The following is a 21,746-nucleotide window of genomic DNA, read 5'->3' on the forward strand; positions in this document are numbered from 1 at the left end:
CGAGGAAAGGTGAGCTTTGGTGATTCCATAACCATTTTCAGAAACTTAGAATAAGTTAAATGTGTTCATCTTAATTTTGATAATATGTTCTCAAAATCAATCAAAGTAACACAATGTCATCATCATAACTTCAAATTTGATGTTATTCTTAATGGAAATGGCAAAGGACCTAAACTGAAACACTTAAAAATCATCGCAAAACTAAGTCAGCGCCTTTAAAATATTTAAAATGTTTAAGACATGCAGTTCGCAAGTTGACAATTTATAACCTATTAAGTTTAACGCTGTAGCTTTGCGAGGGAACATGTTAATGGTACCACCCTTCAAACTCATAGTATGACGCGTTGCGTTACAGGTTCAACTACCATAAAGGGCCTGAATCAGCAGTTCGTGATAACTAGGGGCTCAGACAGCGGATCATGATACTGGATACAGACCAGGATCACCCAGTAAGTAACCTCAGTTACTTACTGAGTGACAAGCCATGCATCAGTCTTGTCTAACTTGATCAATTGTAATTACTCATATGATATTTAAAGTTGACATAATCCACGTGGCAATGCAGGTCTGACAAGTGTTTGTGGTCTATATATCAGTATTTTAGAATTAAATCGCTCGCTCAAAAGCTCAAAGGAGACAGACCGAATGATCATGTGACAAGTATTTAATATCGTTGCTTCTGCTCACTGCTCACTGCTTGGTTGTTGGTACCCGTATTCATATTCTGATGTAGAACCATGCAGATGGTGATCCGTTTCATTGCTAAACGTCAGGTGACAGCCTCACAGTTAAACAGTTAAAGACTAAAATATCCAGAAATGCAGGCGTAATGATGAAACTTAAAAGTTCCATTCCGAATAAAGCTCAAAAAATGCTATACAATAGTTTAATTCAATCTCACCTGTATTACTGCGCTACTGTTTGGGGTACTAAATCTTTAAATTCCATTCAGTCTTTATTCTCTGCTCAAAAGAAAGCTATTCGCGCCACTGATTCAGAATATCATAACTATTTTTACGACAAAGAAAAACGTAAACTACCATCTCACACAAAATCCATCTTCAACAAAATAGGAATTTTAGCTCTTCCTAATCTCATTGCTAAAAGCTGTCTAACTTTGATGCACAAGGTTTATATGGGAGTAGCACCATCGAGTATCTGTAGTATATTTGAAAAATCCCCGCTTAGACAAACGGAAAGGAGAAATCCAAAGTATTTTGAAATTAAGTTCAACAGATTACGGATCACCGATTATAGCATCTCTAACGTAGGACCACGATTATATAACAACACGATAAACGAAATAAATAAAATCCTTCCCTTCAACGTACCTAAGTTACAAGATAAGTTTATTAATTCATACAAGGACAACATTGTACGTTACTTACAGGACAAACAAAAACTTGACCTAGAAAACTTTTCGTGGACGGACAAGAACTTTGTCCTTTACAACTTTTAAACAAAATATTAGCAAAATATAACAGCTGTAAGAATCCTAAACGTTAGTGCAGTCAAATAAATGAACTGTGATAATGCATTTGACAGTCAGTCACTGCAATTTATTCTGCAACTTATTTTTCAATTTTCACTGCCACACTTAGGCTTATCTTGCCTACACATTTTTTAAAAACGAAATTCCTTGCGCACCGCGTACTAAAATTACTTGGATTTCTACCGCTTTGATAAATGACTACAAGAAGATGGGGAGTTAATATTGTTGATTTATATAATATAGATTATTTATTCTTTAGTGTAGATTAACTTTATTTTTATATATTTTACCAAGACGTGTGAAGGATCAACCATACGTTATTGATATTTTTGAAATATTTAACGATAAATTGATATAATAATAAATGATTGTAATATTTTTATTGAGGCACATGCCACCCCATCGCGGGTTTACTACTACTACTTACTACTACTACTCACGTGAATATGTTTATAAAGGGTGAATATCACATACGAATTACGGGTGCTGTCTATACGTCGTACGATGTCTTTTCGATTAAAGGCGGAGATCACGAACTTTAATCACATGCAAAAATGATCAACAAATTATTCGCAAGTAATTGCTGAATTAATCATTAAGAGCAACTTACAAAGTTACAATCAAATTTAACCATGTAATCAAATTTAACCCTCACAATCACATGGTCGTTTTACAACTTTGCCTCTTAACTTTCCAACTTTTTCTTAAATATTTTACAAAACCCATTTTATGTTCTTTCAACATTTTATGACTCCGCCGACAATTTCATCCTTTTCCTGGAAATTAAATGAATTGCTCGTTCAAAAATAATCACTTGGCTTTGGTTTAAACAGCATTCTAGTCAAAGGATCAAACTGCTGATCCACGCGATACCCTAGCTTCAACCTTTATCCCTACCTTGTACCTCAACCCTAGTAGCCAGGATACCCTATAATCCTATATATGGCTATACGGCCTGTTGATCAAATAAGTTATACCAGTATTTTGTGTTGTTCCCTTTGGCTATTGGCTGTACTGTTTATTGACCATTGTTAATGGTCCAAGCGTGCTAAATCACTTTACAGTCGATCTTCGAGATTTTTCTAAAACGGCACCCGGCAGTTGAAACCAATTTGAATCGATGTATTTTTGGACGCTGATTTCGAATCACCCCCCATGACATAGGGTTAAAATGCTCTCCTGGCGAGATATTAGCGAAAAACTGTCTCGATCACGTGATATGACCATATAAGGAAGTTAGTCTAATTTCTCGTTAGGGTTAGGGTTTCAATGTATGTTTTTGTTAAAGATTGAGTTAGGGTTAGATTACTTGATACATGTTTCGTATCCCAATATCAGAGATAATATTCGGCGGCGCGCGCTTCGCGCGCGAAAAGTGGCATGCAACGTATGTCAATAGATTACTTAGGGTTGGGATCAGATTAGAGGGTTAGGATTTCGAAAAGTCGTTCAGGATCAGCTATGAGCTAAAGAACGGCCACGGGTTGAAAAATTCACGTGACAGTCGAGTGTAGAGTGATTAATCATCATCCTTAATGGTCTGGCCCGGCGCGCGCTACTTCGTAGCACTTGCCGTCGAGTTGTCATACGTTGTATGACCCGCCGCGCACGAGTGCGCGGCTCCCCCTGTATCGTCGAAACTCTACTATAGTGAAGCGACCGTGGGGGTCACCACGTGATACAACCGTCGAGAAGAAAGCGACGCGCGCTACTAAGAAATTTAGACGAGTAACATCCGTCAATACCGTTTAGGGAAGCGAAATTATTTCACGTGAGTCATTTGGATTTATCGTCCAATAATACATAAACATTATAATCAAATTAGCAGCTTTGACAAATCTGGTTACATGCTTGATTGACGGTGTCAACCCATCGAGATCGTTGCGAAGCGAAGCAAAGCAACAATTGACGATGCAAAGCAAAAATGATAGTTTGGGCGGCGAAGTCCTCCAATTAGTTACATGCCGCCCTCATGTTTCAGTAAGTACATACTTGTCATACGTTGTTGTTTGTATGACCCGCCGCGCACGAAGTGCGCGGCTCCCCCTGTATCGTCGAAGACAGTGGGGGTCACCACGTGATACAAGTGGGGGTCACCAAGTGGGGGTCACCACGTGATACAAGTACATACCTATGTTGAGTTAAGAGTTTCGTCAAGACTTCACGGAGCCATCACATCTACTAAAGTTCTAACCACCCCGCCCCATGACAATCCTATGGCTATCACATGACATCTCCCTCCCTTCCTTGGCTTTTCATGTCTACTACATATGTTTATCATTCCAGAAAAGGTAACTCAAACTTTCACAATTTGTTAAATCGGGAAGAAATAAAAGACAGCTGGATTCGGTTTTAGTCAATAGTTTCACGTATTATCTGTTGAGGATCAATTGATTCTATAATCTAAGATATATACAAATATAGTACGGTCCTGTCACCACGTGGCAATTATATAACGCTAGATAATATCTAAAAATTAAATGTCTAGTATTTACATATATGAGATAAAATATTAAACGATTAGTACAACCCTGTTTTGATAATCAGACGCGTGCAGCCCCGGTTATTTAACGGAAGAATCAGCAATTATTATCACTATCAAGCTCACTATATTATCAAATCGGATCTGCACCAATGTGGAAACATTTTAGAAACTGTGCGTTCATATATAAGTATATAACCAGATTTGTCTAAAAATGAGAAAACAACTTAGATCTTGATCGGATAGTAATATTTGCAACTTGAAATCCTGTAATTCACTAATAATTCTGAGATTTTGCCTTATATGAGGCATAATGAACCATTCTGAATGCCAAAGGTTTCGAGCTAAATACAAGTTAACCTTTAAAATTACAAATGAATAATGGGATGAATCATGAAATTAAATACAGCCAAGGTCATTACTAAATTTACAAACCGATACTTGTAAACGGGTCATGTGAGCTATCAATAAGACAATATTAATCCGCAACAAGAAATTCAAAATCTTGAGGGTATGAAATGGGTACCCTTATATTAATAAACCTGACCAGGCATGGTCAACAATATATTGGAGACGTTAAGCATACTTTTTGACACGTGACAGCAAATAACCAATCCGCTTCGACTATTAATCAATCAGACCCCAGAATCAATGTCAGGTGTCAAAATAATGTCCCAACATAATCCACATCTTTAATGAGGCTGTACCGTCGATATGAGACCCGGACACCACGCTGACACCACTACACCAACAGGAAATTTTCCATGTCTGATAAAATGAACTGTAAACTATTAATTAAGGTGCATAATATATAATGTCTTGTCAGACCTTCTGACCTTAAACGAGCACACATTTCTTCAAATAAAACGTACACAAATAGAGAGACCGGTTATACAGAATACAATGTGATATATAATCAACTTCAAATGATCATTCGCAGCTCGAAGAGTGGGTCAAGAATCCGACCTGCTCGTCCGTGAATCTATGGGGCCCTAAGAGTACCCAACAGTGACAAAAAGTACATTTAGGTATCTAATAAGCGCCCAACCTGCTTAAAGTGTTGGGTTGGACAACTCTCAGGTCAGATTCGGTGAAATTACAAGAAAATACGGACGATTCATTATACGTGGTTCCACCGGACAAAGCTGCGATACTTCTCATTTGTTATGCGCTGCATATCTTTAAAACATATTTTAACTATTTAAATTGTCTAACAACATGGCACATACAAATGCACTGTAAAACATTTCGAAAATTAATTACACACGGATCTGAACTATATAAACACTCGCAAAATGTGGCGGTTGCAAAAATGTATCGCTTGCAAAAATAAAGTGTTCAGTCATATATAAATACGCTTTTCGAGATAGTAATAACAATAATGTAGACAATTAGGCATGCAAAAATCACAAAATATACGACCTGGAATAATACTGCACCTCAACATTTTTTGAAGTAATTATAAGAATAATACAAAATACCTTCAAAAACGATCCACTCCAAAAGTTTCGATACATCACATCCGCTTAAATTTTAAAACAATTAAATTTACAATCAAATGTCCTACTTCAACTACTGCTAAATCGGTGCAATATTCGCACGGACAGTTATAATTGATCTAAAATCTTGCCTTCTGAAGTTTTGAAGTTCGAATAAGTGGGATAAGTTCCCAAATTAGCGGTATAATCAAAGTTACTACGATACCGGTTACTTCGGATACTGGCTTCTCAGGTGACCGGTCACTCGGGAAACCAGTTTAACCTGCAACCGCAAGTACACGGTAACCAAATATATATTCTACCTTTCACAACCCCGTCCTGTACCAGTTACCCTGCCCAATTGGGACCCGTCTGCTCCATGCCAAAGCCGCCCTGTTCTCCTCCTCTGTTTAGACCAGCTCCAAAGCTAGCCAGGGAAGTGGGGGTCGGGGAAAATCCCGGTAGATCAGCACTCTGGATATCAGGCAACCCGAAGCTGTTTTTCTGGGGAGAGAATGAAGTTTGCGGAGTGAAGGGAGTGGTGGGGCTGAACTGCTTCAGATTCATCAAGTTGTAGAGTTGAGTTTGGGAACCAGATTCAGAGCTTCTGTCCGAGTCTGCTGCCAAACCGCTCACGTTAATCCTTCGGCAGTAGAAGCCCAGAGTTCTGCACTTCTCACAGAGTTCCTGCGGATAATTTGTCTTAGCCAACAATGCAGCAGTTCCTAAACTAATCCAATTATTCTTTAAGTTGTCCTAGCCAACAATGTTCCTAAACTAATCCAATTATTCTTTAAGTTGTCCTAGAAAACAATGCAGAATTCCTAAACAAATCCAATTATTATTTAAGTTGTCCTAGCCAACAATGTTCCTACACTAATCCAATTGTTATTTAAGTTGTCTTAACCAACAATGCAGCAGTTCCTAAACTAATCCAGTTTGATATCGACGGGAAAGGAGAAGGAAATCCCACTACCCCAGGAACATGCTCATTTTGGGTGGCTCCTGGCAGCCCTCAGAGTAGTTTGTGAGAAATTAGGGCTTCTAAAGAATATAATTATCGATTTTGTAAACGGCTTTGATGTGTATGGCTTATTAATCATGGGGCTGATTCGTGTAAGGGTACAGGTGTTCGACTTGAAACTTGGCGTTACCGCTCATCCTAGGAACATGTTTGATATGGGGATACCGATATTCATATGCTGAATAGTAGGATTTGTTTCAACTTGATCGGATCTTATCGAGTTTCAAATGTGGCCTGGAATTTGAAGTATCAACTAAACTAAATGACTTAATAAATACCAAGCAATGAATGCAACATGCAGTCTCGCGTACATTATGATCATAATATCATGTGAAGCACATGACAGTGACCGTGTCACATGACAGTGACGGTGTCACTTGACAGTGACCGTGTCACATGACAATGACCGTGTCACCAAAAGAGTCACTGTAAAAACTAAAAAGAGCCGACTAATTCCTGACAAAGAAACCCATGCCGCTTCTTTACAGAATTCCTAGAGAGGAAACCTTAAACCAATATGTTTTGGGCTACAGGAGCGGAGAGCGATTTCAAATTAAATAATCAGTGTGACGTGGCAGATAGATGAGCTGATATCTGTAATAGTTATCCAACTGCATTTTAACAAACAAATGTTTAAGGCAAACCAGTAACCATTCGATCACCAAACCATGCTCCAAATTCATTTTAGAATAAAACATCGTCAGACGCTTTGAATTACACCAAAATTGGCGGCATTCAATGACTGAGACTAATAATTCTGTGCAGCAGCAAGTTACTGTACACCTTCCTTAGATAAGGTTAATTGTTGCACAATGCATCCCCCTAACATAATCGCTACCCACATCCCCACCCGACCAGTGACCACTTTAGTGACCACTATAGTGACCCCCAGTTACCTGAGGATGCTCCTTGCTCTGGTCGGACACATCCAAACCATCAGGTTTCTCCAGGGGTCTCTGTTTGTGAGGATAAACCGTTATCTGACACTTCTTACACTCCTGAAAAGAAAAATCAGCGGTTAAATTACAACTTGAACAAACCGGGCTCAATTGTTGTTGTCGTCTACGGATCATCTCTTAGCACAAATCTGTGCAGTACTCTGATTTTCATTTCCATATTATCTTTAAGTTAAGTTGAGTTGAGTTGAGTTGAGTTGAGTTGAGTTGAGTTGAGTTGAGTTGAGTTGAGTTGAGTTGAGTTGAGTTGAGTTGAGTTAAGTTAAGTTAAGTTAAGTTAAATTAAGTTAAGTTAAAGTTACCTGTCCCATATTAGCCCAGCTGTTTCCACTCATCCACTTTCTCTTACATCTAGGACACTTGTATTCTCCGAAACACCTCTTCTTTCCTTGGTAAGGAGTCATCCCTTCACCCTTCTGCGGGGAAATTAAATTTAACAAAACTGGTGAGGAGTCATTCTTTCACCCTTCAATTATGCGGGGGAAATTCAGAGTATTTAGAAAATTCACGCAGCCAGGGTTATCCTTATTCCTGCCTTACTGCATCAGAATTTTTAGCTTAATCTCGCTTTAATATTATTTTATACTATAATATCCCCATTCCAACGTTACACGTCCACAGAGGCGTCAGTAATTACACGTCCACAGAGGCGTCAGTAATTTTGGGCGCAAAGTTGAAGTTTTGGGGCAGTCCACCATGGTAAATGTTTCAAGTGGGTGAGGATTCAAGAATATTATAATCCGGGGAATACAGCAACATTCTGGACTCTTAACATCTTGCGGCTTATTTCATGTTTCTACTATCTAATTCTTTTTAGTAACTGTGGACTTTATAATTTCGTAGGTATCCTGGCTAGATTCAATAATGCAACCTAAACTTATAACTCAGACAATTTAATAATAACTAATATTACTCAGACTAGACTTAACATAAAACTTTTCTTTGCAACTAACCCAGACTTAAAGTTAAAGTTTATACACCTGACAAGTCTTTAAAATTGTGGCTGTAAAGTTAAACGTAAAGTTCATTCCAATAGTTTAAATGCAAGTCAGGTGACTGTGCCCCGGTGCTATGAGGGGCACCAATTTATCCGCGTGTAAACTGAGGCCCGCGCCTAGTAGACGATAACAATTCCTGTTTTGGCAACATTTTCACAACTAATTGTAAAATGTAACTTTGTTCGCTTTCTCGTCCCACCCCTACCCCAGACATGTAAAAAGTTTTAAACACTAAAATTTCAGCAGGTGTACTCGCATTGTCGCCCACCACTACCCCCCTCTCTCTCTCTCTCGGTTACAGTGACCCAGACTGTGACCAATCAGTGTGACCAGTGTGAGTCACGTTACCAAAACACCGTGTCACGTGGTCTTCGCGCAGGGTCACGTGGTACGTGCCAGATGCTGAGATGCTGCTATTCGATTATACGACCCGCTAACAACATTACAATTCTAGGGAGGAGGAGAAGATGGAGTTAGGACTTGAGAAGTTGAGAAGGGGCGAGAAGTTCTGGGCACAGCTGCCCCGGGACTTAAATTTCTACCAATCAAATTGAGTGCGAGGAGTAATCCTACCTGGTGAATTGTAGGGCTGGCTCTGCTGGTCAGTTTGATTGGTTTATATGACACTTGAGGTTGGGGCCTCTAACTAACATAATTAAGGGTAACTATCTTATATAATCGCGTGTTTTCTGGAGTGATATTGAAATTAGAGCTGTCATAATGACACCGTGTTTCAGTTGTGTGGTTCCTTGGACGAGAAAATAGAAATACGAGATTGGGAGTTGTGCAATTTGTGATACCGGTAGAATTTGTGGTTTAAGTTGCTCCTGTATCTCGTGTTAAATGTGTCATAGTAAACGTTGAATTGGTAATATAGTAAAAGGGTGAGCCTAGTATATGTTCGTGATTATACAAATCCGACTTACGACATGAAAGTTAAAATACCGCTTACAAGTTAAAATTAATTAATCTGGTTGACGTTTTTAAAAACTTAATATAAATATTAAGCAAAAATGTCGCCAAAACTGGCAACAATATTAATAAAAGTTAAAGTTCGCTGCAATTAACACAATTCTTTTGCAAGTTAAAATCCTGACAATTAACACAACAATTCGTAAGTTAAAAATAGTACAAGTTAACGCAGGTAATAAAGTGATAATATCGAACAAACCTGCGGACAGTCAGTAATATAATGTCCTTTGTCAAAACAAATGTGACACATGTAACTCTCTGGCGGTTTCTTAACACGTCTTTGTAACATGCTCAGTGGTATCCTATCTCCTAGACCCTGAAATTAATTGGTTAATTAATTATTTGGTTAATTAATTAATATTTGGTAGTTGGTTAAATGGTTGAGATACTAAGTAACCACTTGCTGAATTGTTGCAACACTATATTATATAACTGATCCACCCTCTCAATTTTTTGGTGAATTGAATCAAACATTTTCATTTCTCGTGGGTATGGCAAAGAACAACCACAGTAACCACAGTAACCACAGTAACCACAGTAACCACAGTAACCACAGTAACCACAGAGCGATAGCACGGTTCCGTATAAGTGCTGTACGTATCGGAATTCCGATCCTTCTTATTCCACACAGCAGCACTTGGTGGTATTGACTATTCTTTATCTACCGATGTCACGTAACTGATCACGGGGTTGTTGTCATGGTAACGTGACTGATCGCGTGACCGATTTTCTGTGTCACATGACAGTGAGGCAGCCATAATAACAATTGCCGCTGCCAACTTGCCCAACATCCATCACCAGCAGGCTTTATCTGTGTACAAAAGTATAACAGTCAGCAGCCCGAGTACTTGTACTGGACATTTGAACACAGTATATATTGAATAGTATTGCCGGTCCTGGGAAAGCAGGTTCAGGGGTTCAAGGCACAGGGTAAATGCCAGACCGTGGGAAAGCAGTCCTAGTTCCAACTTTACTGAGCAAGGTTGGGTAACTCAATTTTGTAGGTTTATTCCAGGTTTAACCCAAGAAACTGATAACAGGAAAACCATGTTTAAGTTAAACGAAATGGTTACAGAAAATTCTAGAGGTTCTCACCAAGTTTTCAAAGTTTTCGAGCAAGCTACTGTAATCAGTGGGGTCGGAGTTGTTGTCATGGTAACTGCTGTTGGGGGACATGGAACCTGTGGATCCGTTGTACATGTGGGGCTGGGTGTTGTAGTTTTGGGGTGCACCGACGTGATGGTGGTCTGCTCTGAAAGGGAGGTTGTTTTGTTAGGGTGTTAATAACGACCACCTTAGTAATACAGATGCGTTGTTATGGCGACAATTAACACCTGCAAGTGTAACACTAGCAACCATGTTGTTATTCAAACTCCATTATTCATACTCTGTAGTCACTTCTATAAGTATAAATCCACAATCAGAGGTCAGAGGTGTTCCCATTAATATTATTCATTGAATATTACAACTCAAGTGTTACCCACCAGAATTACACATCACGTGTAACAGGACATGGCATTTTCAAAGAAAAGGACCTTAAAACTTACAGCCCAGACCGGAATTGCTGTGACTAACGAGTTATACGGATGAACTTACGGCCCAGACTGGAATTGCAGTGACTAACGAGTTATACGGATGAACTGGGGCTAGGAACGAAGGGTTCTAGACTGTAGACTGTTCCAGATTTCTCGCTACAGAAACTCACGTACAACTACACTAACAGGGAGGTTATTAGATACACCACATAGGACGGTTCCGTGCTCACAGTTCACAGCTCACAGCTCACAGCTCACAGTTCATTAAGAGACAGTGAGATCTGTAGTGATGGGGAAGGGAGGGTGGGGTGGGGGGGGGGGGGTTTCCCAACTTTTCGCAGAACTAACTTTAACATAAAGTGTTGGTAATCTGATCGACTAAGTGGTTGATGACCCCACCAGGTCCCGGCGCTCAGCAGCACCAGGCGTTTAGATTAACATTACAACATTATAATATTCCCTCCGTAGTTACAGTACCCTCTCACCCGTACTACATCTCATCATTAACTGTACATTACAGGCTGTCGCTCACAACACTTCTCCTGGAGCTGAGCGTGGCTTCGGGTTTCAGAAGTGGAGGGGAGGCGGGGTGTAGTCAAAGAGGAGGTGTGTCTGGAGGTCAACACCTCCTCGGTTGGGGGGTATTAGTGCAGTCGCTAAGTGCCTGACTTTGTCATTATCTCCACCCGGCTTAGAGTCATCTCAGTACTGGTACTAGCATATAAATGAAGAAACATGAAGAATGTGCAGTAGCTAAGGTGTTTAAATTCCTATCACGGGGGGACTGAGCAGTATTCTCACTTTCTCACGACACTAACTTTCTGGGTATGAATCTCAGCACTGGAATTACCGCACAAGAGGAGTGGTTGCAAGGGAGCGATAGAAACGGGAACCTATAATTTCAGCCATGCAAAGTACCAGTACCACTTGAATACAATATCTCACTCTCAGCTACTTGAATACAATATCTCACTCTCGGTTACTTGAGTAGCTGGTGACACTTTCAGAGCGGATAGTTATGACAGTAATAGTTGCCGCGCCTGCAGGTGCGATGTGCTCGCAGTCACATCACAGCAGGAAAACAAACTTGCACAGGTATTCCGGATGCAACTCACCAAATGAGTCCAATGCAATGGCTCACTAATGAGTATCGTGAAAACGGTCTACAAACTTCAAATATCCACAAAGAAAACGGCCGAATACTCGTATACTAGAGCTCTACACTCTTAGAATTTAGCGGCTGACGTCCGGAGAGAAAATTAGCGGGAGACAAATCACGATCTGTGGAGGCCAGATAGCTACTAATTTGAAAGACTGCAATTCTCTGTCCCCTGATCTCCAGCCCACTTCATCTTCCTACTACTCTATATATATGTAAGTTGGAGTAGTTAGCAGGGCAATAGTACTGCTAACAAGGCCCGGTTCCGGGGGCGTGGTCCTGATTCCTGAACAGTCCTGTAACTAGAAAGTCTAGAGTGTGACAGGCTGGGCGGCAGGAACGCAGATAGATGTACAACTTCCAAACTGGCCAGTCCTGACATGTATGTGGGTTTGCGGAACCGGGCGGAATTGTAATAGCAGGGTTTCAGCTGCAAGGTAAAAGCTGGAGACAACAGAGACAACACCCGGATCATGAAGGCGCTGCTATTGGAGACTGTAGCCAGGAAACAGGTAATCGGATAAAATAGGATAAGTTAAAAATAAAAATATTAGATTAAAGTAGGGGGAACAGACATTGCATTCCTCGACATTTTATCCCCGCTAATTTGAAATAGCTTTTAAGGTAAGGCCTGAGTTTTTTAGATTTAGGAGGACTGGGGGGGGGGGGGGGGGGGGGGAGAGAGACAAAAGCAAAGTCACATCTGAGGGTCAACATTTGGGGGTCAAATGTACAATTAAGAAATTCAAATTGCCAAAAGTGAAAAATGGTACACGGCCCGACTAACTATAAGTATAACAACAACTAACCTAACTAACAACAACTAACCTAACAACAACTAACCTAACTAACAACACCTATCCTAACTAACAACAACTTACCTAACTAACAACAACTAACCTAGAGGAGTTATTGGCGAGGTAGTTCTCCTGAATAGCCCCCAACTTGGCCAGGATCTGGAACTCCTGAATCTTGTTCAGGTTAAACATGCTGGGGTTGAAGCCCCCGGTAACTGATTGTGGTTTGGGAGTCATGTTGTCAAGGTAACCGGATGGGGGGCGGTACCCGGTAAAACTGGGACCCTGCATCACGGATTCCTGTTTCCAAGTTGGCGACGATTCCTGTTGCCATGACACTGATGGGGTTGTGGAAGCCGGGGAAGGTCCGCTGTTCGGGGGGTCTCCCGGGGCACTAGTCTGCGGGGTGGGTGCCCCGGGGGGAAAGCTCTCGAACAAATGATAAGATGTGGACATTAAACTGAGATGGCGTGAGAGAACTGCAGTGTAACAAAAGGGATCCGAGGAGAAAGGTAGAGAGAGAGAGAGAGAGAGAGCGAGAGAGAGAGAGAGAGAGAGAGAGAGAGAGAGAGAGAGAGAGAGAGAGAGAGAGAGAGAGAGAGAGTATGATACAACGGCGACCTGTAATACTACACCAATATTACGCTGTGACTCTAACACCTGACACAGACCGTAGAACCCAGCAGTTGTCACGGCAACTAAGTCCTCTCCTAATTAGATACCATCTTCATTGCTTCCCATTAAACTTCTGAACACTTTTCCATAGATTCGACCTAGTTCGGGGAAAACAAGTTAATTCAACATGATCGAGCAGTGAGTGGTAGACTTGATGAAGGAGCAATAAGTGCAGTAATTGTCGTCGAGCTATCAAACAAAAGGGAGTATATAAAGTTGTAGCGCTTCGCAATCTCGAGCCGAAGTCTGAATTTATAGCGAGCGACAATAGTCGAGTAAAGTTGTAATTTGAAACCAGGGTCCGTTTGGATGGCCTATAATATACAAAAATATTTTAGTGATAGTCGCGTACGGAATGGCAAATTAACTAGATTATTATAACAATGCTCGTCTGTTTAAAAAACGAAAACACCGGTTGTAGGTTCATAACAAAGTAAACACAGGAAATAACAGGGTGAAACATTTTGACTAAGAGAACGTAGGGTGAAACATGTAAACTAAGAGGAATATCGACGGTGAAATAAAACTCACCTGTATATATAGAGTAATTGTAAAAGATATAATTCTGAACATTTCTTTTAAACAATAAATTATGAAATTTCGTTCTCTGTACAATTAGCTTCGTAACTATCGATTTATTGGGAACTCAGGAAATGATTTTATCAAGCTAATAAAGAAAGTTGGCGAGCAATAATATTTGAAATGATCTAGTATAGCCGATCCCAAATGTGTTAAAATTTGATACGGCGACAAAAATAATAACCAAATATCTTATTTACGTGACTGAACGTTTCACTACTGAGTTTGTGACAAAAAACATCCAAGATGCGCACTTCAGGGTGCTAAAATAGTTTGCTTCAGAGATTAATGTAAGATCAGAAAGTTGTATAAATCTATAACGAAATAAGAATAAGATGTGTTTAGTCAAAGATAGTTTGTATAGCATGTGAGGCATGGTTGTACAACATGAGACGCTACTCAAAGCTACTCAAATACTGTCTACAACTTACTCAAGCATAGAGTTTATACGACTATAATCACTGCACCACGATAATTACAATTCCAAATCTGTTCATAATATTTTCGTTATTTAAAATTATTGATTAAATCTTATACTATTTGCTATTATTTAATAACTAGAAAGCCCGTGGTCACAGGGAGAAAAGTAATGGCATTCTTTCGTACCAATGGTAGTTAGTTTTAATAGCATCAACAAATATCCGTCACAACCGAAGATACAGCCGATTAAAATGTAGCTCGCACTGAACACAACGTAATTACCACAAAACCGATCAAATGTCGTTCGCAGATCTTTGCACATGCGCATTCAACGCCGTTACCATGCTTATTATGCAACCTTTTGCTTTTTACCTAATTTGCAGGTGGGCGGTCGTACAGACATACATACATAATAATTCTTTGAATTATAAGTAAGACAGGGATGAAGCTAGTAGTTTTTTATTTATTTGGTAGTCAGTTTTTATAACATCAACAAATATCCGTCACAACCGAAGATATTACAGCCGATTAAAATGTAGCTCGCACTGAACACAACGTAATTACCACAAAACCGATCAAAATGTCGTTCGTAAATCTTTGCACGTGCGCTTTTGAATACTGTTACCATGGTTACTATGCAACTTTTATTTGTTTACCTAATTTGCACGTGGGTGGTCGTACAAACATACATTATACAAAAATAATTCTTTGAATTATGATATAGATATACAGACAGACAAAAAGAATTCTCTGAATTATAAGTAAGATACTTCAGAATTAATCAAAGCACAAGTTATGACCTTATGTAGCGTTATAAACTTATATTGAAGTGGCCCATCTTGAAAATAAAAGTTATAAACCTATAGTTATTTTGGAGTAAAAAATAAAATGGAATAAATAAAATAAAAAATAAAATGGATAAAAGTAAAACGGCTCGTCTGCAGCCTGATCAGGTTTCTAAACGATGTTAGATTAAATGAGCAATGAAATATGCGAATATAAAAACGTGAGGTTACCTTATAACTTTCATTTTGAGACAACTATAATAAATTTATGTGGACCTAAAATAGATCTTAGCACTCAGACAACATCAGTTAAGTTATCAGTTCTTAAAATATAAAAATCGGTTCTTTATTTAAGTTAAATACCACTTTTACAAATCTCTGTATTGTTGGTCAAGCTAGGTAGAACCTGTCCTTCAGATAGAGGGTGCACAACACAAGTTAGCCATTCATCAATTAGTGACCAATTAGTGACCAATTAGTGATCACCAGTGCAATGTTCTAAAGTTGCTGCGAACACCTGCGATTATGGTACAGGATATATTAGCTTCTAATTATATTTTCCTATTTATATCTTCCTATTTATATGTTTATTTGTAAACCATTTTAAAACGATCAAACATTCGATAACCTTTTAACCATATAGATGTGTTGTTACATAGTTTGATAGTTTATTCCTGCAAATATGATTCGAAACAACTAATTACTTAACTATCATTAATATGCGATCAACACAACTCGTTTATATCAAATACTTGCAGTGCTCTGTTATGTTGCATTGTTTCATTTTGCTTTCTTTGCAACATTACTTGCATTCCGCCAACGAAACCTTGGTTTTTTCCCGTCTCCACACCCTAAAGTCCGGACTCCATCGCAAATCATTTTTGGGATATTTAGACATATTTCTAGTTACTTGACATTTTTTCATCATGGCACATTTTTAATATTAAAATTAAATCGATATTGGATATATCAAGGGATCATATCAGTTACGTGAATAAGTTTTGAAAATGAATATCGAGGAATGGTTATTTGGGAGTCGTCTCAAATGAGAGTGTTTCAATCAAGAAATACCATATAATATAATACCTATATAATATAATATCAATTCAAACTTAATGAGAGTGTTTCAAAGGCAGTTAAATCGTCATTTTCGCCACCAACTTTTTGGAATTTCTCTGATAAATGCGATGACACCCAGTGATGTTAAATATGTCAAAAATGTCCTGGAAACGAAAACCGCGTCCGCGTTTGCAGTACCACGTACAAGAATCCATTTATTAACATATCTGCGTGTACTTGACCAGATGGAATTCACAACGAGATCACGACTTACCTGGGGACCCCAGGCTATACATAATGTTCATAAAAATAAAGATTTGGCGGAATGACAGGTTGAGCGCCGCCCAGTATTAGTAAGATCACGGCATCACGCCCAGATCATTAATAGTGAATTCGTTATCGTACCTATACTATAGTACCTATACTTAATATTAGTATAAAACATGAGCTTTACTATAATACCTTTATATAGTAAGATAATCCCTTTATCTAGTAAGAAATGATACATTTATAGAAAATGTATTCATTATTTCAAACCCCAAATCTATGAAATGGTATGATTGAAAAAGTCACCATATATCTAATATAAATCGCAGATCCTAAATATCATCTCCATTTCCATTTTCCAAGAGGGGCGCTTCTCTTGTCTCTAATATGAGCTCTAAGCAAAGTAGTAATAAAACTAAAAGGATCAGCAAGGACAAATCACTATATGAATATCAATATCTGACCACACAACAAATGGTAATGCGTGCTGTCAAAGAGAGAATTAACGTATTCTATACTATAAAATAGTGCAGGTTATCAAATATGTATCAGTCGACGGGTAAGAACTAATATGCTAGCTCAACATTGCAGCGCTCCGCGTGCGGAGCTGAACATTGTTCAGCCTCAACAACCTCGCTTGCAATTTGTTGCGCCGCTCAATTTGTTGGGTAGTGGAACTGGAGAGCGGCGGCTGCTACAATTCAGGAAGTTTAACAAATGAAGAAATGAAAGAATAATATATTTTATCCTGAGTGCATTTATACAGTAATGCAGGGAGAATCCCTACAGGGATAACTTTATGCTACTAGTTCAGTGTACACCTAGTTTGGTTTCCAATTTCTTGGAATAACTGGTCGGGCGTATGCAACAAAAACTCACGTACACTAGTATTATAAAGGAGTAAAGGGCGAGCTGAGAGAAGGATTATAGCGAGGATCCATGGCAACGACTAAAAGCTCCGGGTCTCCTTGGGTTAATAGACTTAGGATTTATCGCAAGCATTTAGTTAAATGAGATTTATTTATTTGGCGGGCCCGGAGCTCACCGTGTCGGGCATACGTTCGGTTCGAAGCTACTGGAATTAATAACGTGGATGTGCCTGATTGTAGATGTTATGTGTGTGTGCATGTGAACCGGGCAAGAGTAACAATTATATACCCTGTTTTTCTTGTGATAATTCTACTCTCTTTAACTGATTAGGTCATCTGCAGGTTAGATAATAAATCCTGTAAAGTGGATGAAAAATCTCATCATCATCCGAATGTTATGGTGTTTTTACTTTTTATAACAGGAAACTGTGAGATTAGTGAAGAGTGAAGGTGCAGGAACGATAAATATCTTCATGCACTGATCAGAATATGTTATCAGAGTATCAGTTAACTTTCTAAATCGTTCAACAATTATCATGTGGGTGATTTAAACGGTTCGTAATGGTTGACAAGTCTCTCTCAACAAAAACCATTGAAACATACCTTATGTGGTCAATGCAAATTTAGGCTCCTTTCCCCGGTATCATTATTGCTCGAAAATTTAAATGATATTATATATAATATAATAATCTAATACTTGCCGGTGTAGTAGAACAATTCAACACTCTACATGATTTGATAATACCGAACCTTGTGCAGTAGGTACCTGGGTATTATATATTATAAGGTAACAGTTGCTGGGGTTTGCTGGGGTTTGCTGGGGTTTGCTGGGGTTTGCTGGGGTTTGCTGGGGTTTGCTGGGGTTTGCCCTTGGTGTGGTTGTTTATACGTGTTGTCGAAAAAGCAGCTTATTAGAATTATCGTTTCAGATCTTATTTGTAATTGGGATATTTTAAACCAAAGACAAATGAACTCACCTTCCAAAAAAAAATTTCTCTAAAGTACAAAATAAATCAAAGAATGTAAAAAAATTGTACAAGGTCTTTATAATTGAAACGTTTGTGCAAATAGAGGTTCATTATGTATCAATTAAACGGTGGAAAAGACAACAAGGGGGGACGACCATCACTCACTTAAGTATAGTTCAAAAGACAGCAATATACACAATCAAGTGGTCGAATCATTGACAAATTAAAGTTCTAAAGTATGACAATAGCTCTGTTTAAATGATGAATGGAAAAGAGGACAGGTTGAGGTAAGGAGGAAACACTGCGTCATATGGAGGAGAGGACCGCGGAGAGAGCCGCCTGATTAAGTTGAATACTATTGTTCAAGTTAAGAAGTAAGGGGTTACATAACACCAGGTAATTCAATTAGTTATCGGACAACGTACCCACGGCCGCCCAAATTAACAAAAATTTCACAGCCAGACGGTCAGACATGATTTGGATTTGTCACGTTATTAACTAGAAAAAATGTAATGTACAATTTAAAAACAACGCCTAAAGAGCAAATTGTTTCAATTAAAAAGATCGATTTTACTTTTCTTATTGCTCACAAAACGGTTAAAACTCTCACTTTCAGCGGTTTTTTTGTGGTAAGATGTTGCCAATTAGTCTATCTGAAATGCGAGGGAAATACCAAAGGGTCTGCTGTCTTATTACTCCAAGTCCACATAATGCTGACATCATCGACTCATAAAAGCAATAAAATTTGGGACGGTAACTTTAGAAAGACAAATCGAGACTCACACGAGAGACCACCTTGAGTTAAACACTCGATCCTACCTAGGGACCCAGGCTTAGTATTCATAAACACACTGATTGAAGATATGGCGGGATGACAGGGTGAGCGCCGCCCAGTAAGATTATCCCATGGTCAAGTCCCACCCTTACTAAGTAACCGTTACTAGTCCCTCAAGAGACCCATTTAGAATACAAAGATTACTACATTTAAGCTTATGATTAATATTATATTTTTACCTATAGTTTACCTAGATTCCACACCATACTCCATGAAGAAGAGCTGCTGGCTTTAACTAAATAATGTATTATTGTAGTTATTGTAGTTGTGCTAAAGTTAAAATTAAATACAGGGTGACCCAGAAGTAACTGCCCACAGTGCCACACGCAACCCTTTAATAACTTTTCAGGGAATATAGATATGGGTCAAACTTGGATTTCCTGAAAGTTCCGTAAACTTTCTTAGATTAAAAAGGGTGTGGCACGCCACTCCCTCTTTTTCACTATTTTCACCATAAAGTAAGAACGCTTTCAGCAAAGTTTTTAGACACATTTGGTTTGATAATTGTATTGCTTTCCCAAAAATTCAAGTTGATTGTTTACAATTACTAAGCCAAGTTATGACTATTTCAATATCTTGCAGGTATGTGATCTGGCACTTAATCACTATAATCACTACTAATCAGTGAGTCAGTGATATTTTCACTTAATCAATGGCCTGATTGGTTGGAGACTGCTTATAGGACAGCAACTGAAGTGCTATATAACGAGAATTTCTTTGATTTTAAGGAAAGTCACGCCCAACATGCTCGGTACCGCCTAACGAGACCCATTATTGCACTTAAGCGAATAGCTCCCGATGAGATTACTGATTGGGTGATAAAATCACTCTTAAGTGCCGTGATCACGTATCTGCAAGATCTTAAAAGGGTCATAACTCGGTTAAATTGAGAACAATTAACTTGAAATTTTGGGAAAGCACTTCAATTATCAAACCAAATGTGTCTACTTCTAGCTGAAAGCGTTCTTACTTTATGGTGACAATAGTGAAAAAAAAGGGAGTGGCGTGCCATGCATGCACCTTCTCTAATCAATGAAATTTTACGAAACTTTCAGGAAATTTTAGTTTGACCCATATCTATATGCTCAAAAATTGTTATGCAATTTTAATACGAATTACGTGAGTTATTAAAGGGTTGCGTGTGCGGGCAGTTACTTATGGGCCACCCTGTATATAAGTCATTAAAGAGTTTACAATACACTATAACTATAACTGTACATTCTGATTCATCACTAAACTGTTATCCTAAAATAGGCACTGCGATACGAGACATGATATAAATGGACCGTACAACACCAACAACCAAGAAAGGAGTTCCCCACTGACTGAGTGAGTGGTTCTGGAACCGCAAACCTAGCAGCTGCAGGTGCAGGAGTAGTTTGTATCTAAATCAGAAACGGCGTTGTATCAGTCAGAGTTATAAGTGTTTGTTAACACGTGATAGCAATACCAGCCGGCTCAAAGTCTAATATTTTTTCACGACCTGCGCACTTATTCGCGTAACTTTTCAAGCAAGTTTCCAGACTCAGGTGAGTCTTGAACTCTTGAAATAAGCAGCGTGGGAGGCTAGTGATTGCGAGAGAGCAATCAATTTTACTGACAAATGATCGTAACCTTTTCTTTTTCTAAAAATTGCTAGGTTGCTTTGTTGCTCGTATTTGACTTTTAGTTCTACAGATTGAGAGTGTCATTATTGAAGGTTTGTATTTTTATCTAAAAGATTATTACAAAGACGATATTAAGGATCGCATTTTGGTTATGGACACTTTAGAAGAGTTGAATGAAATAAAGGATATAATCATAATTATATAGCTCGCTGTAGGCAATGTAAGAGGAATCTTTTATAGGTTTTTGCACAATTTACAGTGTGAACATGTTGTTACCACGGTAGATTCTATTTGTACTGTATGATCCCAGTGGCGTAACGAATGCCCCCGCTGACCCCGCTGTGAGGAGGGGGGCGCCAACACGCAACGTTACTGGGGTACTAACAGAACTGCGCGTTTTGATCTAGAACACACTTTCTTAGATATTTTACCGGCCTATCCTCTAAAATCACCTGATTTGTTCAATTTTAGGGAGGGGCGCCAAAAGGGAGGGGAGCGCCAACAGGGGGCGTTTTTTCCGGGTGGGGGGGGGGGGGGGGGGGGGGGGCAACGCCAACAGGCGACGTTACGCCACTCTATGATCCTGTTAATTATTAATATTTTAAAAGACGGCCGTATATTTGCTCCTGGAAGTCTAGTCTGTTTAGTATAATAGGAGGATCAATTAACTGTTCGAGAATGAATGCTTTATATAATTTTCTTCTTAAATCTTTAAATCTTTGCAGTATAGTAAAACTAAAGTTAATAGTAGTTAGGAATCTTTTATTACTGTTAGTTTTATATTCATTC

The 21,746-nt window shown here is 38.9% G+C and overlaps 1 protein-coding gene across 1 annotated transcript; it reads right to left on the reverse strand.

Moving 5' to 3' along the window:
- Window positions 1-3,837: 3,837 nt before the first annotated feature.
- LOC134822949 (uncharacterized) lies at window positions 3,838-13,668 on the reverse strand. The gene is made up of 6 exons (XM_063834222.1): window positions 12,997-13,668; window positions 10,498-10,654; window positions 9,602-9,718; window positions 7,735-7,848; window positions 7,373-7,474; window positions 3,838-6,139 (listed from the first exon to the last, which is right to left on the reverse strand). Exons 1-6 carry the CDS (start codon window positions 13,347-13,349, stop codon window positions 5,801-5,803), a joined length of 1,182 nt encoding a protein of 393 aa, XP_063690292.1. The 5' UTR covers window positions 13,350-13,668; the 3' UTR covers window positions 3,838-5,800.
- Window positions 13,669-21,746: the final 8,078 nt, after the last annotated feature.

The sequence above is a fragment of the Bolinopsis microptera genome, chromosome 11 (genome assembly GCF_026151205.1).
Source record: "Bolinopsis microptera isolate Bmic1 chromosome 11, MBARI_Bmic_1.0, whole genome shotgun sequence".
Lineage (NCBI taxonomy): Eukaryota > Metazoa > Ctenophora > Tentaculata > Lobata > Bolinopsidae > Bolinopsis > Bolinopsis microptera.

Coding starts and splice junctions, on each gene's coding strand:
- LOC134822949 (XM_063834222.1), bottom strand. CDS start 13,349: ATGTCCACATCTTATCATTTGTTCGAGAGCTTTCCCCCCGGGGCACCC. Junction 7,849..9,601: donor ATATTACTGACTGTCCGCAG/GTTTGTTCGATA, acceptor ATTTCCCCGCAG/AAGGGTGAAGGGATGACTCC. Junction 6,140..7,372: donor AGAGCAAGGAGCATCCTCAG/GTAACTGGGGGT, acceptor AATTATCCGCAG/GAACTCTGTGAGAAGTGCAG.